We start from the raw sequence: 16,035 nt of genomic DNA, 5'->3' as shown, positions 1-16,035 counted from the left end.
ATGTGAAGTGTACACATAATTTTTGTTCTGATTGCTGGCCTCTTCCTTAAAACAAATATTTTTAATTAGAATATTTATGCTTTTCACTAATTTCATTACTGTTTATTTTTTAAGCAGCAAATTTACCAAATTGTCCAGTTAGCCATCTTAGACACCAAAAACTATTTTTTAGTTATTTATGTAGTACATAAATAACATGTTTTATGTGACAGTATCTGTGTTTGTAGTTATGTTTATGTAATGACCATTTTTCTTGTCTGTTTTTTTAGTAACCGGATCAGAGTGTGAGGTATAAGCTCACAGAATCCAGAGAAATCATCATGAAGTTATACGTATTTCTGGTTAACACTGGAACTACCCTGACATTTGACACTGAACTTACAGTGCAAACGTAAGTTGTATTTCGTTCAATCTCATCAATTCTGTATTTTGTGTAGGCAAAAAGTTAAAGTAATCGATTTGCAGAAAACTCTTCCTTTTTTAAATAAGAAAATAAGAGTAGTAATATCTTGGGGGGTGGGTATTACAGAGGGCACGGATTGCATGGAGTGCTGGGTGTGGTGCAAAAATAATGAATACTGTTATGCTACAAATAAATAAAAAATAAATTTAAAAAAAAAAGAGTAGTAATATCTTAAATCTTCTAGCATATTACTTACATAGTTGTCATCTTTCACTAAAACACCGAAGTTCATAAAGTTGTGCTTTGTCTGTTTTTGTGAATATATTATTCACAATGAACAAACTTACCTGCAAACAAACTTATTTCAAATTAAAACTGTCAAATAGAAGAAGTTTTCATACCTGATTGCCCTTCTAAGTTTCCCAGGACATTGCTAAGGAAATTATTGCTAACTATATAAAGTAACATGTGTCAGTCCTAGATGTTTTGGTGATTTGTTTTTATTCCCTTACATGAATAAAGTCAGTAATAGTTGTTTTGTTTGTTGATTCAAGAAGACAATCAGCTTAATATTTTTAACTAAGTTTGTAGGACTCATACTACCTAATAATTCTCCAGCTTTGTAGGAGATTCAAATATTTGACTAATGAATGTTGTTATATTTGTGAAATGTGGGGAGAAGTGTCAGGGAGGGAGGATATATTTTTAGGGCAAACAGCAAGGAAGGGAATAGTAACAACTATTCCTGTATACTTATATTTTGGTAGTGGATCTGAGAGCAAAGACTTAATGCAATACAGAGTAAACAAATCTGACACTGGAAATATTATAAATAATTTGTGGAATTATAATCTTAGTTTTAAAAATGGAATTTGAAATTATATTCTTTTTTAAAAATTCTGCTTTTTATAAAATATAATTTTACCTGTGAAGGAATGATTTTCTGAAAGGTAAGGAAAGGAAGCAATTTTATGGTTTATACTTAATGTAGTTTGTTTAATGTGATGTGAGGATTTTAACAGACATCTGTGTTCTGAAGACTTTAACAGACCTGATGCTAATTCGAGCATATTCTTTTGCTATGTTTTTTATATAAAGAGCACAGAAATAAATATGTCTACTTCCTGTATTTTATAGATTCACTTTTAGTTGTGCCACGTGGGTGATTTATTCACCTAAGATCAGCCAGATGATTGTGAAATCTGATTCCAGAAACAAGTTTGTATTTTATGCTGTTGTTTTGGGGAAAATTTTTTAGAGTGAAATTAATATCTATCAAATATTTTTACATAGTGCTACTTTGATGGTAAAAAGTTTGTCATTGGAAAGTATGTATAAATAATTTTTTGCCCTACCTCCACCCCTTTTAAAGTGTGGCAGATCTCAAGCATGCCATTCATAGCAAATACAAGATTGCTATTCAGCATCAGGTGCTGGTGGTCAATGGAGGAGAATGCATGGCTGCAGATCGAAGAGTGTGCACCTACAGTGCTGGGACGGTATGTGTCCATGAATGCTTTCGTACAAACGTGCTCCAGTTTCACATCACGTAGGGAATTGGGAACTCAACGTTCAAAAGTAAGGTTTATCGGCTTCATATATTGAGGGCAGTGTGCATGTTCAGTATAACATTTTACTTTAGTTTCTTTTGCTTTTTTACTTCTGTAGGACACAAATCCAATTTTTCTTTTCAACAAAGAAATGATTTTATGTGATCGTCCACCTGCTATTCCAAAAACGACTTTTTCAACAGAAAATGACATGGAAATAAAAGTTGAAGAGTCTCTTATGATGCCTGCAGTTTTTCACACTGTTGCTTCAAGAACACAACTTGCAGTGGTAAGATAAAAATAATTGTTTTTTGAGATTATTATACTTATTTACATCTAGTACAATTTAAAGTTAAAAATTGGTTACTTAACAAAATTGTATCTTATTCATATACTTGGTAATATTTTCATGAAGTATTAGCCTGTTTTAGGCATCAGTGAACGTTATAACAAATTGATAGTTCCTAAAAGCATTCAAATCTAAATAGCACAGAGATCTAACGGATGGTTGCCAGAGGGATGGAAGTGGAGGGATAGTTGAAGAAGAGTGGGAGATATAGGCTTCCAGTTATGGAATGAATAAATGGGAATTAAAGGTACAGCATAAAGAATATAGTCAGTGATACTGTAATAATACTCTATGCTGACAGATGGTAGCTACACTTGTTGTGTGCATAGCCTAGGTATAGAGTTGTTGTATCACAGTGTTGTACACCTGAAGCTAGCATTGTGTGTTAACTATACTCAAATAAATAAGTAGCTAGCAAGGTGGTCTGAATTACAGGGGAAGCATAAAAAAAAGATAAAAATAAAGTTTTGGGGGAATATTTTGCTGGCTAATATGTCTGGTTTTTAAATTTTCAGACTCATACATTGTTAGTCATTCTGCATTGGCAAGGAGTTATAAGATCTTAGAGTGGAAAAGCAGTTTTAAACATGATTTGTTCAGCTTCTTTCCTAAATGATGGTATGCAGTTATTGACTTCTGAATATTGCTATAAACAATTAATTTACCTATGTTGGAGTAGACAGAAATAAAAGACTTAACTAACTCTTAAAAATGTGATTGTTTTTTCCATACCCATATTTAAGTCCTTGAGGAGAACAAATTATCTTTCCACCATACAAAAAATTTAAATGGTAGTGTTGATACTTGACAAAGTGGATGTTAAAGCATTAAACAGAACAAAGTGAAATTTATAATAAAAGATTTAATTTGTGAGAAAGAGAAGTCAGATCAGTATTTTTCTATCAACACAGGCTAAATGATAATAATTGCAGAACTTAATAAAACATAATGTTGAACACCAGTATTCATAGCAGAATTATTTCCAGTAGTCAAATGATAGAAACAACCCAAATGTCCATCAGTGGATGACTAGATAGATCAACAGAATGTGGTATATACATACATACAATGGGATATTATTTAACCTTGTCAAATTTAACCATATCAGAAGAAAGTTCTGATATGAACTACAATATGGATGAAACTTGAGGACAAATAAGCTAAGTGAAATAAGCCAAATGTAAAAGGACAGATATTGTGCAATCTCAGTTATATAAAGTACCTGTAGGAGTCAGATTCATAGAGACAGAAAATAGAAGAAGAGTTACCCAAGGCTGAGGGGTGAGGGGAAGGTTGAGTTAATTATCTATTAGGTACAGTTTCACTTTGGGATGATGAAAAATTTCTGAAGAAGGTTAGTGGTAATGGTTACCCGGCAATGTGAAAAACTTAATGCTTCTGAACCATACACTTAAAATGGGTTAAAACAGTAAGTTTCATGTGTATTTATCATAATTTTAAAATGGGAGATTTTTAAAAAATGGGAGGTTTTAATATGTCTCTTATAATCAGAAAGCTCTTACGGGCCAGTGTTTAATATTTTGGATCCTGAAAATGGAGAATAATTCATTTTTTCTTACAGATAAAACCAAAATAAGAGTATCAAAAGAGTAATATATTAATAGCAAAAGGTATATTAAAGGAATGCAAGGGTCCTTCAGTATTTGGAAATGTTTTAATGGTAATTAATTGCCTCAATCGGTAATACTATACTTTATAGGACAAAACATGGAGTCATATTAATATTATCCAGAAGAGGCGTATGTTAAAATTTAGCAGCTATTCTTCATAGTAAAATAGCTCTAGAAGGAAACAAAATAAATAAAATGTAGAATTGACCAAATATGAAAGCTAATCAGCTTTTAAATCAACAAACTATTAGAGCCTTTTTAACATAAATCAGAATCAGTCTATTCAGTATTCTTTTGGAACTTCTGAAGAAATACACTAAAATAAGAAAATGAAAATGAAGTAAGTGGCAAAATTAATGGAAAAGAAGTGAAAAACATCCATTTTAGGCGATCTGTGGTTGTATATTTGGAATATCAGAGGATTTAATAAAAATCTATCAGAAAGACTTTTGGTAAGGTGGCTGGGTATGTGATAAATGCATAAACATTCACATTTCTCAGTACTGGGCCCTGCTTTGGAATGCAAATGGAAATGTATTACAATCTAAGTAGCAACAAAAATTATAAAATTCTGTTAAAGAATATAAATTATAGGGGTACCTAGGTGTCTCAGTCAGTTAAGCATCTGCCTTTGGTTCAGGTCACGATCCCAGAGTCCTGGGATCAAGCCACACACCAGGCTCTCTGCTAAGCTGCTTCCCCTCTTCCTCTTTCACTCCCCTTGCTTGTGCTCTCTCGCTTTCTAGCAAACAGATAAATAAAATCTTAAAAAAAAGAAAAATACAAGTTATAGGCTAATGGAAAGACATATTTTTAAACTCTGAAAAACAGTATGGAGGTTCCTCAAAAAGTTAAAAATAGAGGTACCGTACAACCCAGCAATTGCACTACTAGGTATTCAAAGGATATAAACATAGTGATTCAAAGGAGCACATGCACCGTGCTGTTTATAGCAACATTATCAGCAATAGTCACATTATGGAAAGAGCCCAAGTGTCCATCAACAGATGAATGGATAAAAATGTGGTGTGTATATACAATGGAATATTACCCGGCTATCAAGAAGAACAAAATCTTGCCATTTGCAATGACATGGATGGAATTAGAGGGTATTATGCCTTATTATTAAGTCAGTCAGAGAAAGACAGTTATTATATGATTTCACTCGAAAGTGGAATTTAAGAAACAAAACAGGAATGTAGAGGAAGGGAGGGAAAAATAAAACAAAGGGTAATCAGAGGGGGAGACAAACCATAAGAAACTCTTAACTCTGGGAAACAAACTGAGAATTACTTACTGGAGGGGAAGAGGATGGGGGAAAGGATAATTGGGTGATTGGCATTAAGGAGGGCATTTGAAGTAATGTGCACTGGATGTTATATGCAACTGGTGGATCACTAAATTCTATCTCTGAAATAAAAGAAGACTCTTTTTTCAAATATTTTATTTAAGAGAGAAAGAAAGAGGCAGAGGTAGAGGGAGAAGGAGGGTGTACGCTGCTAGGGATCCTGATGCAGGACTTGTCCCAGGATCCCAGAATCATGACCTGAGCTGAAGGCAGATGCTCAAACAACTGAGCCACCCAGGCACCCTAAAAAAAAGACATTCTTAATATCATTCTTAGTATTCACAGTCATAATCTTAATATTATTCATTAGCCTAATGAATTGCATTTAAAGCTGCCATGGAAAGCACTGGTGTAGGGAGAAAAAAAAGCATTTTTTGCTTTGGAGAGTGAGGAGGAACTTTGATTTTTTTGTTTTGTTTTGTTTGTTTTAGATAAAATGTTTATGGGGAAGGATCAGTGTTCAGGAATAGTTACCAAAGTAAAGAGAAACAAGAATGAGAAGTGGAGGGAACAACACATCTTCCTCAGATTTTAGAATGTACTCAAAAGCTGTGGTAACCAAAACAGTGAATATGTCAGATAGTGCATATTATAAAAAATTTGAATTAGAATTAGAGGCTCTATAATAGGAATTAGAGGCTCTATAATAATGGCAGGAGTATGGTCTTCGAGAGTCAAATTGTCAGAGTTTAAATTTGGTCACCTCAATTGTGGTGTGACCTTAGATTCAGATACCTTCATTAGTGAAATAATAGATTTTTGTTTAGTGAGATATATACATATTAGAAAATGTACAGATCATTGCACATTCATTTGTGCAAATTCAATCATTGTGCAAATTTCACAAAATGAAATCTTAAAATATAATATCACCCCAGAAGCCCTACTTCATGCTTTCTCGCAGTCAGTACCCATCTTTCCTCTTCTGTAAAATAAACCAATATCCTGAATTTAAAACCATAAATTACTTTGCCTCTTTTAGAACTTTAAATCGATGGAATCATTGTTTTCTTTTGTGTCTCCCCTCTTTTATTTAACATTATGTTCCTGAGATTCTTCATGTAATTGCATGAATTGATGGTTTGTATTAATTGCTACATAGTATTCCATTGTGTGAATACGCTATAGTTCATTTAATTGTTGAAAACATTACCTTCTTTTGGTGTGTTTCTTTGTTTTCAGGAAATGTATGAAGTTGCCAAGAAACTTTGCTCTTTCTGTGAAGGTCTGGTCCATGATGAACATCTTCAGCACCAAGGCTGGGCTGCAATTATGGCCAATCTGGAGGACTGTTCAAATTCTTACCAAAAGCTACTTTTCAAGTTTGAAAGTATTTATTCAAATTATCTGCAATCCATAGAAGACATCAAGTTAAAACTTACTCAGTATGTTTGCCATTAAAATGGATAATAAGATGTTTGTTTGAAATACCTTTGCAATTTATCAGTTGTTTCAGTAATTGTGATTTCATTTCTAATAACTGTTTATTATAATTGTTCGTTTTTTGAGACATTTATGATGACTTTTATGGACTTTAAAATTGTGTTCAATTTTATTCACCTCCTATTTTATGGATCTCCCACGTTTCTTTTACTTACCTTGTTTTCTTTATGTAAAGCGCTCAAAAGTATTATGAGAGTTAAGTTAATCTTTATTGGGATTATTAATTTTATCCTGTGCTTTCAACTTGTTTGGCTTTAAGTTATACTTTAAGGAACTGCTGTGGGTAAATCTTTTTTTTTTTTAATTTGAATTTTTTATAGCTTAAGGTTTGATGAAAACCATGTGTCCACTTGTTTAGTGTAAGCTGGCTCCCTTTACTTGAGAGTGGTATTTTAATGTATTAATGATACCCTTCTCTGTCTAACTTTTTTTTTAAAAGAACACAGACTATATATGCATAATGTAATAAAGAGGTTGTAGTTTTTGTGTGTATAGTAATTAAATGCTATTTCTCTGGCTAGAGCAGTCTCATAATTTTACTGACAGCTCTTTTGTATTTTAAGTTTAGGAACTGCGGTTTCAGTAATGGCCAAGATTCCACTGTTGGAGTGCCTAACCAGACATAGTTACAGGGAATGTTTGGGAAGACTGGATTCTTTACCTGAACATGAAGGCTCAGAAAAGGCTGAAATGAAAACCTCCACTGAACTGGTGCTCTCTCCTGATATGCCTAGAACAACTAACCAATCCTTGTTAACCTCATTTCACAAGTCAGTGGAACATATAGCCCCAGATACCACAGATGCTGAAAATGGAAAAGAAATTAGGGAATCTTGTCAAAGTACTGTCCAGCAGGATGAAACTTCAGTAGATGCTAAAGACGGTGATCTGCCTTTTTTTAATGTTTCTTTGTTAGACTGGATAAATGTTCAAGATAGACCTAATGATGTGGAATCGTTGGTCAGGAAATGCTTTGATTCCATGAGCAGAGTAAGTCATGTTAATTTGATATTTCTTGGGTCATTTCAGCTACGCAAAATTATATTATTTGTACTGAATGTTTTATATAATGGGAGAATGGCAACACATTATTAACAGTAGAAATATTGAGCCTTGATGTGAGACTTTATAACCAAGGTTGCAACCTTGGACGAATCAAACCTTTTCACTTGTAACCTAATTTATGAATTGTTAGTAAATTTGTGAAAACTGTTAGAGGTCATATACATAAAATTTCTACTGCAATACAGAACATTTGAAGAGTCCACTCAAGTGGTACAGATTTTGGTGGTAGCACTTTGAAATATATTTCTCTCTGACCTTGTAATATTACTTAGATGTTTTACTATCTCCTATCCTTTAATTTGTTCCTACAGTTAGGTTCTTTTATCTTCTAGGTAAAACTTGAGCAGTCTTAATGTTTTCATTCTTGTGCTATAGGCATGGAGCACTCACTGAATATAAGTAAATAGGTAAATGGTAATATTTGGCCACTTCTAGCCTGCCACATTTTTAAGTTAGTAATGGATCACATGCTCACATTTATAAATGCTATAGAACTTTGAAGGTCTTTTGGAAAATATTAAAGATAAAATTTTGTTTTTTACAGTTAAAAAATTATTTTTGGCGAGAAAGATTTATATTCAGTGAAATATTCAGGTTCTTTAGTGGTTAGGTCACAGAATAACTACCACCCAAAAGGAGATTCTGAACACCTTTGTCTCCCTGAAAATCCCGTGTGCATCTTTCTAATCTAATCAATTGCTGACTTTTAAAAGAAGTTTTAAATACTGTATCTGCCTGAGATACTTTCAAATTCAAAATTTCAACATTGTATTCTTGGTTGTATTTTGTAATTACAGTGAGCTCATATTTTGGATTAAATTTTTTTCCAAATATACTTCTAAAAACTTTTAGACCTGGGAAATAAATATCTCTTAAAATATGATCCATGGGTGCCTGGGTGGCTCAGTCAGTTATACAGAAATAACAAAATAGTATTTTGAAGGCTACAGGTGTCTAAAGATAATTGGCATGATAGTTAGCCTTTTTTAAAAGGGTACTCAATTACAAAAAAAGACTTGTTCTTTGAATATTGAGAAAGGTAGTGCATTGTCTGGAATGCCTAGAAAATAGCACATATCTTTCCAAATGGAAAACTTAAATAAATTCTAGGTTTCTTCTTCTTTAAATTTCCACTTCCTTGATGACATCCTTTAAAGCAGGAATTTCTTTTTGGCCACTTATTGTCATCAAAGAAAGCTTCAGTTAAGACATTTGCCAAGGCATGAAAGTATGTAATATATTATGCAAAGATTACTGCCTAAAAGGGATGAAAACTTGTGTTCCTGTTTAAAATGTTGACATTTTAGTAGCCTAAAAATTCTAATACATGATGGTAATTAGGGTGATTGAGGTGTATATATGTGTATTTAATATATATATATATACATATATATATACATATATAATATATATATACACATATATATATATATATATATATATATAAAAATTCTGTGTGAGTCAGAATAGGGTTATAGACTATGAGGAAAATCCCCTTTTAAACGGACTTGAAATTGGCTTTGCATTTGCATGTTTAAATGAATTCCAGCACAGTCATATAATTTTTATTTGCTTTACATGATAAGAGAAAAGAAATAGTGATCCTTTTCTGACTTAATGAAAATTTATAAGAATTTATATTTATAGAAATAATCTACAGAAGTTAGCCATAGTATTATTGCTAGGGTGTCACATTTTTGACCTAAGTTAATATTTACTCTCATAGTACATACCAAGAGTATCTGAAGTCTTTGTGATAGATTACATGGCTATTATATTCTGAAGGCAAAATATAAATTTTTCTTTGGTTATAGTTACTTGTTATAAAATAAGTGTAGCATAATGTAAAATACTGTCTGTAATACAGCATTCTTTTTAGTTGTGCATGCCCATTAGATTAAAAAATTTTGTTTAAAAGCAGTGAAAACACATTTTGAAGAACTTGTTTCAATATTTGTTTATATATTTCTGCCTGTATTTTACAGTGTGGAATGATCTATTAGTGGGATATACTGAATAATAAATATCACTTGTCAAATTTTTTTTATTAGATTAATATTTTCCTCCTCTTGGTAGATTTATGTATTATTCTTAATACCACTAATGGCATTTCTAAAGATAGATTAAAGGGAGTATGGGACTTCTCTCTCACTAGAGATGCCTTCCTTTTTATCTCACATTTATTACATAGTTAACCCATAACAACTAACCTTCTTGATTATCTGATAGTAGAAAGTGCTCTTTGCCAATGAATTTTAAAAGGTGCTAAGGTTTGATGTTCTTACAAAAGCAAATCCTGTTTAAAGCCATCATTTTCACATACTAATCCCAGTTTCAGTAGTATTTGTAACATGTATTTTCAACTGCCTAAATCAAATATCTTTTTCAAGAAACTAGTCAAAACATAGGCATTATGGAACTTCCCTAAGATTGGGCATCCTAAGGGCTCAAATCCTGGCACTGCCATCCATTTATTACTCATCTCATCCATACGTCAGTTGAATCCTTTGTTTTATAATACTTGGATGGATTAATAGATGGCATTTTCATGACCTATTTAGTTTTCCCCCTCGTATACCAGGTAAAATTTAGAATTGTTGCTGGATTTTTGTGTACTCAAATATTTTTTTAGGTTATGGTGTGTTTGTATTAGAATGAATCTTGGATATTTTAGTTCAGGTTATACTATAAAAGGCAAACATTTGTATATTTGATGATTAATAATTGGAAATGTGCATATTCAGCTCATTTCTAAGCTGTTCAGATTAGTATCAGCATAATGTATTGAATCTTGTAGTTATTTCATTCAGGATTTTTGCGTGTAACTGAAATAGTGTTTGGTCTGTGCAGTGGGTGTGGATTTAGAGGTGGGATGGGAAGAATGGAGAGGGTAAGACAATTTCTAGTTTCTTATCTTTTAAGACAACAATAATATTAATCTTTCCAGATATCAGTGGAAAAGCCCAAGAGTAAAATATGAATGTAGCACTGTGTTCAGTTACTGAAAATTTCCTAAATAATTAATAGAATTCTGTGGTTTAAAATACATATTTTTAAAGATGTCTCCAGAGGCACACCTGAGTGACTCGACTTGGTCAGTTGAGCATCTACCTTCAGCTCAGGTCATGATCCCAAGGTCATGGGATCAAGTCCCACATCAGGCTCCTTGCTCAGCAGGGAACTTGCTTTTCCCTCTGCCTGCCACTCCCCTTGCTTGTGCATGTGAACTGTCTCTCTGACAAAGAAATAAAATCTTTAAAAAAGAATTTCTCCAGAGACTCTGTGGGACAAATGAAATAAAATATTAAGTAGAATAAGATTTTAGGAAGTCAGGTTATGTACCTGCTACTTAAGTGATTTACAAAATACTCTTCCATATTGCCAGTATAGTTGTATTATACTTTTAATGAATTATGAAATACAGAACTATCATAATCAGGAGCCCTGGTTTGGGGTTTTTTTCTTTAAATTACTGCTGTGAAAAGTCCATGCATAGTTGTAATTTTGCACAAGCTAAAAATTCAAATCTATTTTAATCCTCTTTTTTAGCCCTTTATCACCTTAATGATTTATAGCTAAACTTTGGTTTGTATAATACTTTGGATCAGAAATGTGTGCAGATTGGACTTAGTTACAGTGAAATTAAGAAAAGTGAGAAAATGTTAACGTGTGTAAGGTTTTCATTAATATTGGGCAAATGCTGCCTATATATAAGCAGTGGCTTTGTTAACTTTTTTGTAGCTTTGCAAATGCAGCCTCTTAATAATTACACTGGATTATTGATAATAACAATAAAATAGTTCGGTTTTAATTGCCTTTGTATGTTCTCTCAGTGCCGAACACTACACTGAATATTTTATGGTCTTTCAATTTCAGTGATCAGAGAAAGCATGAAGGAGGCAGTATTCGACTAGGACCCTTATGTAGAAACAGGGATGGGCTTGCAAACAGCTAGGCAGGATCATCAGCATGAAGAAAGATCAGAGCTAGAGAAACATAGAGCTTCTCTGGATGTAATGGGTAATTCAGTTTGAGAAGAGGATAGGCCTTAGAAAGATTTAATGGTATCCAATTACTGAAGCCTTTACTATATGCTGTGTTTTTTGGATGTCATTGTGGGCAGAAGGAAGCCCTTTAGGGATTTCAACAGAAGACAACTATAATGAGATAATAATAATAGAAGATAACTGGTTGGTATTCACATAGAGATATAAGTAGGTGGTCAGAAACACAAGCTGAAAATCTATGAGAAGGATTAGTGATTACAGAAGGCTTGGGAGCTCCATAGAAATTATGCTTAATGCTGAAATCATATAAAATAGTAAAGATGGGCTAATAAGCACAGAGTCCTTCTGGATTATCTGTATTTATGGATTTGATAGGAAAAGGAGCCAGAGAATGGTACTGTAGAGAAACTAGTGAAGTAATGCCCCAGACTTCCAGAGTTTGTGAAAGATTATCTTCAGTGTTTAAGAGCCTCAAGTGAAAGGAGGTCATTGGTCATCTTTGACAGAATGTTTTTTAATGGAGACTATCTAAAAACACTACCAGTGTATTCTTTCAAGGGAAGGGGAACAGTGTTGAGAGAAATTTGTTAGGTTCCATGAATTCCAGAAAATTCGTAGATTTAAAGCCAGGGAACAGGAGAGATTGAAGAGGAAAAAAGTTGGGTTGATAAAGCAAATTCCTTTAGAAGATAGAGACTGATAATAAAGATACCTCCAGGTACCTCCTGGCACTATATCCCTAATTAATGTATTCTAATATAATCAGTAATTTTTTATTGACATAATTATCCTGCTCTCAATTTTGTGAAAGTATAAGTAGGATTCCCCATGCTTTTACTTTTCTGTATTTTTAATTTTTTTTCTTCTGAAACTGTGTATCAAAATGGTGAGAAATATATTGTAAATTGTTTGCTGAAAACTTCATTCATATGTTCTGTTGTCATTTAGCTTGATCCAAGGATTATTCGGCCATTTATAGCAGAGTGCCGTCAAACTATTGCCAAACTTGATAATCAGAATATGAAAGCCATTAAAGGACTTGAAGACCGGCTCTATGCCCTGGACCAGATGATTGCTAGCTGCAGCCGACTGGTGAATGAACAGAAGGAACTCGCTCAGGTACCCTTTCAGTCTTCTCTCAGGAAAACCAGTTCATACTTTCTCTATCCTAGTAGTTTATGTGTAATATCAGTTTGTTATACACCATTATTTTTTACCACATCCTTGATTATTGTTAATGAATAGTATTGTTTGCATGAAATAAGGAAGAAGACACATTCTTAATGTTCAGGTTTGATAACGTGAGCTGGGGCCACTTTAAGTAGTAACAGAAAGATAAACCATGAAAATGCTGTCAGCAGCTGGGGAAAAAACATGTGGAAAGAACATTATAAAGCAGTCATTGTACTAAACATTTGAGTACTTCCTGCTCCCCCCTCAGAAAACTAAAAAAGAACACATGAGATTTGTAAAAGATAGGAGGAAAATGTGAAATCTTACAGATTACTAATACTTAGGTTTTTAGGTCTAATTTAATGTAGTGTTCTAAGAACTCTGTCAGAGATTTTATAACCAAAACAAAGTGATGGAATTGCAAAGAGTGGAAACTGTAGGCATTTTCTGCCATGCTAATGATTTTGCCCTCCATCCACTCTTGCAAAACACCAAAAGGGCTGACTTGCATAATCTTGATTCTAATATACACTTTTCTAGTTTAATGTTCTTCTGTATCTTCAGTATTTTTCCTCCAATTGTATTCTTAACATTAAAACATACAAATGGGTGTAAATGTTTTATTTTACCTGCATGGCATTATACAGTGTGCGGTAGGTAGATAAAACATGTATATCCTTGCTTTAATTCTTCTAAAATAAATTTCAAAATATTTATTGTATTTTTATGGTTTCCTAAGTGAATTCATCCGTCATTCCTACTCTTTTTTTCTCCTGATTTTGGATCTGGCCACCTTACTGTGAACTGAACCCCTTTATCTTGTGCTTTTGCACTGACTTGGAATCCCCTAGTACCAATGCAGAGTAGAAGGTGATAGCAGGTGTCATTGTTTAATTTTTGATCCATAGAAAGTGGTATTTCACAACTAGAATGTTTCTAATAGTTTTTTCTCTTTGTATTAATAGAAACCCTTTTTCAGATTAAGAAAGTTATAGTCTGCTTCTAATCTTGAACCATTCTTGGATTCTTGAAATAAACTCAACATGGTCATAATATATTGTCTTTTTCATGTATTTCTGAATTAAGTGTAACATTTTGGCAAACTGAATTATATTGTGTATTCATTCAGTATATATTTGTCAAGTTGGGCATTGTCTTTATGATGGCCTCAAAGGAAGTTGAGAAATTTTTTGATTAGAATATTCAGTCCAGGGGTACCTGGATGGCTTAATATGGGTTAAGCCTCTGCCTTCACCTCAGGTCATGATCTCAGGGTCTTGGGATTGAGCTCTGCATTGGGCTGTCTGCTTGGCGGGGAGCCTGCTTCCCCCCACCCCCTGCCTTCATCTCTGCCGACTTATGATCTCTCTCTGTCAAATAAATAAAATCTTGAAAAAAAGAGTATTCAGTCCATTTATTTAATATAATTACTATTTGTTTTTAAGTCTTATTTCTAATTTTTCTTCCAATTATATCTCTTTCTGCTTTTGCCCTTTGGATTATTTTTATCATTTAAAAATAAAATTTAAAAATTTGGGGGATGGTGGCTCAGTCAGTTAAGCATCTAACTCTTGAATTCACCTCAGGTCCATGATCTCAGGGGTATGAGATTGAGCCCCGTGTCGGGCTCCATGCTGGACATGGAGCCTGATAAAAATCTCTCCTACTTTGCCCCATAACCGCTGGTCATTTGCTCTCTCTTAAAATGATATATATATACATATATATATCATTTTAAAACTTATCATTAAAAATTATTTTATCTTCCATATTAGCTTTTTTTCTTTTAAGTAATACATGCATCCTTGTAAGTTCGATAGGCATTTAGAATATCCTAAAGTATCCTTTAGTGGAAAATTTAGTCTTTGTCATTTGAAAATTTCTTTAAATCACCTTTATTTCTGAAGGGTGTTTTCTCTGGATATAGAATCTAGGTTTTCCATGATTTACTTCTAGGTTTTTAACAGTTTTACTAAAATATGACAAAATGTGGTTTTCTTTGTATTTCTCCTTGCGTTGCACTTGTAGTACTACTGGAAGCTGTGGTATAATGGCATATGTTTTGGGAAAATTGCCAGTTTCTCTTCACATTTTGCCTTTGCCTTGCTCTTTCTCTTCTCATTCATTGATTCCATTTACACATGTATTAGACCTTTCATCTCATTCTCTTCAATTTACCCTTATAGCCTGCATTTCCCACCGTCATATCCATCTGTGTTTTATTCCAGGTATTTCTTTCAACCCAGATTAATTTTTTCTAGCTGTGAATAGCTGTTATTAAACCCATTTATTGATATGTAATTTTTGTTTATTTTCTTAGCCCTACAATTTCAGTTTGGTTCTTTTGTTTATATAGTTTCAAATTATCTATCAAAATACTCAGACTCATCCATCATCTCTTTGATTACATTAACCATATAGTAATTTAAAAGTCTCTTTATCTGTTAACTCCATTACTTGTGCCTGTGTGTCTGTGGATATAGGATTATTTCTTATAGTTGAAATAGTTTAAATTCATGAGGTTTTGCCTTTTCACCTGCCTAATTATTTTTGATAAGAAAAACCCAGAGGATGCCTGGATGGTTTAGTTGGTTAAGCATCTGCCTTCAGCTCAGGTGGGGATCTGGCTTCTTGCTCAACAGGGAACCTGCTTCTCCCTCTGCCTGCTCCTCCCCCTGTTTATGCTCTCTCCCTCTCTATCTCTGACAGATCTTAATAAATAAATAAATAAATAAATAAATAAAAACAGGAAATATGAAGCTTAAGATAACACTTCTGGAGAGAATTTGTTTGCATGTGATAGGGGCTATCACAGTCTTACATTACCTTAATGTAACATCAAGGATTTAGTTTATGGGAAGTTGATCTTACAGTCCTTGTGGTGGTGACCAGTCTACTTTTGTAGACTCTTACTCCATAGGATATAGCTTTTTGGGGTACTAATACAAAGTGTTTTCCATCTTCACTTCCTTTGGCTGGCCCTGATCTCCAGTTTTTTATTTCATAGCTCCTTGAGAATGTCAGAAGGATTGCTTTTTTTAATTCTTAGCTTTGGGCTCCTCTTCA

General features: G+C 33.2%; 1 protein-coding gene across 5 annotated transcripts in view; it reads left to right on the top strand.

Annotated features, from left to right (window-relative positions):
- RB1CC1 (RB1 inducible coiled-coil 1) overlaps positions 1 to 16,035 on the top strand; it is a 100,826-nt gene that overhangs the window by 23,201 nt on the left and 61,590 nt on the right. For all 5 annotated transcript variants that reach the window (XM_032315528.1, XM_032315527.1, XM_032315524.1 and 2 more), the window contains 6 exons: positions 282 to 391; positions 1,776 to 1,902; positions 2,072 to 2,242; positions 6,464 to 6,666; positions 7,288 to 7,714; positions 12,745 to 12,915. In XM_032315528.1, coding sequence (XP_032171419.1) covers positions 321 to 391; positions 1,776 to 1,902; positions 2,072 to 2,242; positions 6,464 to 6,666; positions 7,288 to 7,714; positions 12,745 to 12,915 — 1,170 coding nt within the window. In that variant the 5' untranslated portion in view covers positions 282 to 320. The remainder of the gene's footprint in view (positions 1 to 281; positions 392 to 1,775; positions 1,903 to 2,071; positions 2,243 to 6,463; positions 6,667 to 7,287; positions 7,715 to 12,744; positions 12,916 to 16,035) is intronic.

The sequence above is a fragment of the Mustela erminea genome, chromosome 16 (assembly GCF_009829155.1).
Source record: "Mustela erminea isolate mMusErm1 chromosome 16, mMusErm1.Pri, whole genome shotgun sequence".
Lineage (NCBI taxonomy): Eukaryota > Metazoa > Chordata > Mammalia > Carnivora > Mustelidae > Mustela > Mustela erminea.
Note: the sequence above shows the minus strand (reverse complement) of the source record. Positions and strands in the feature narration are given on the sequence as shown.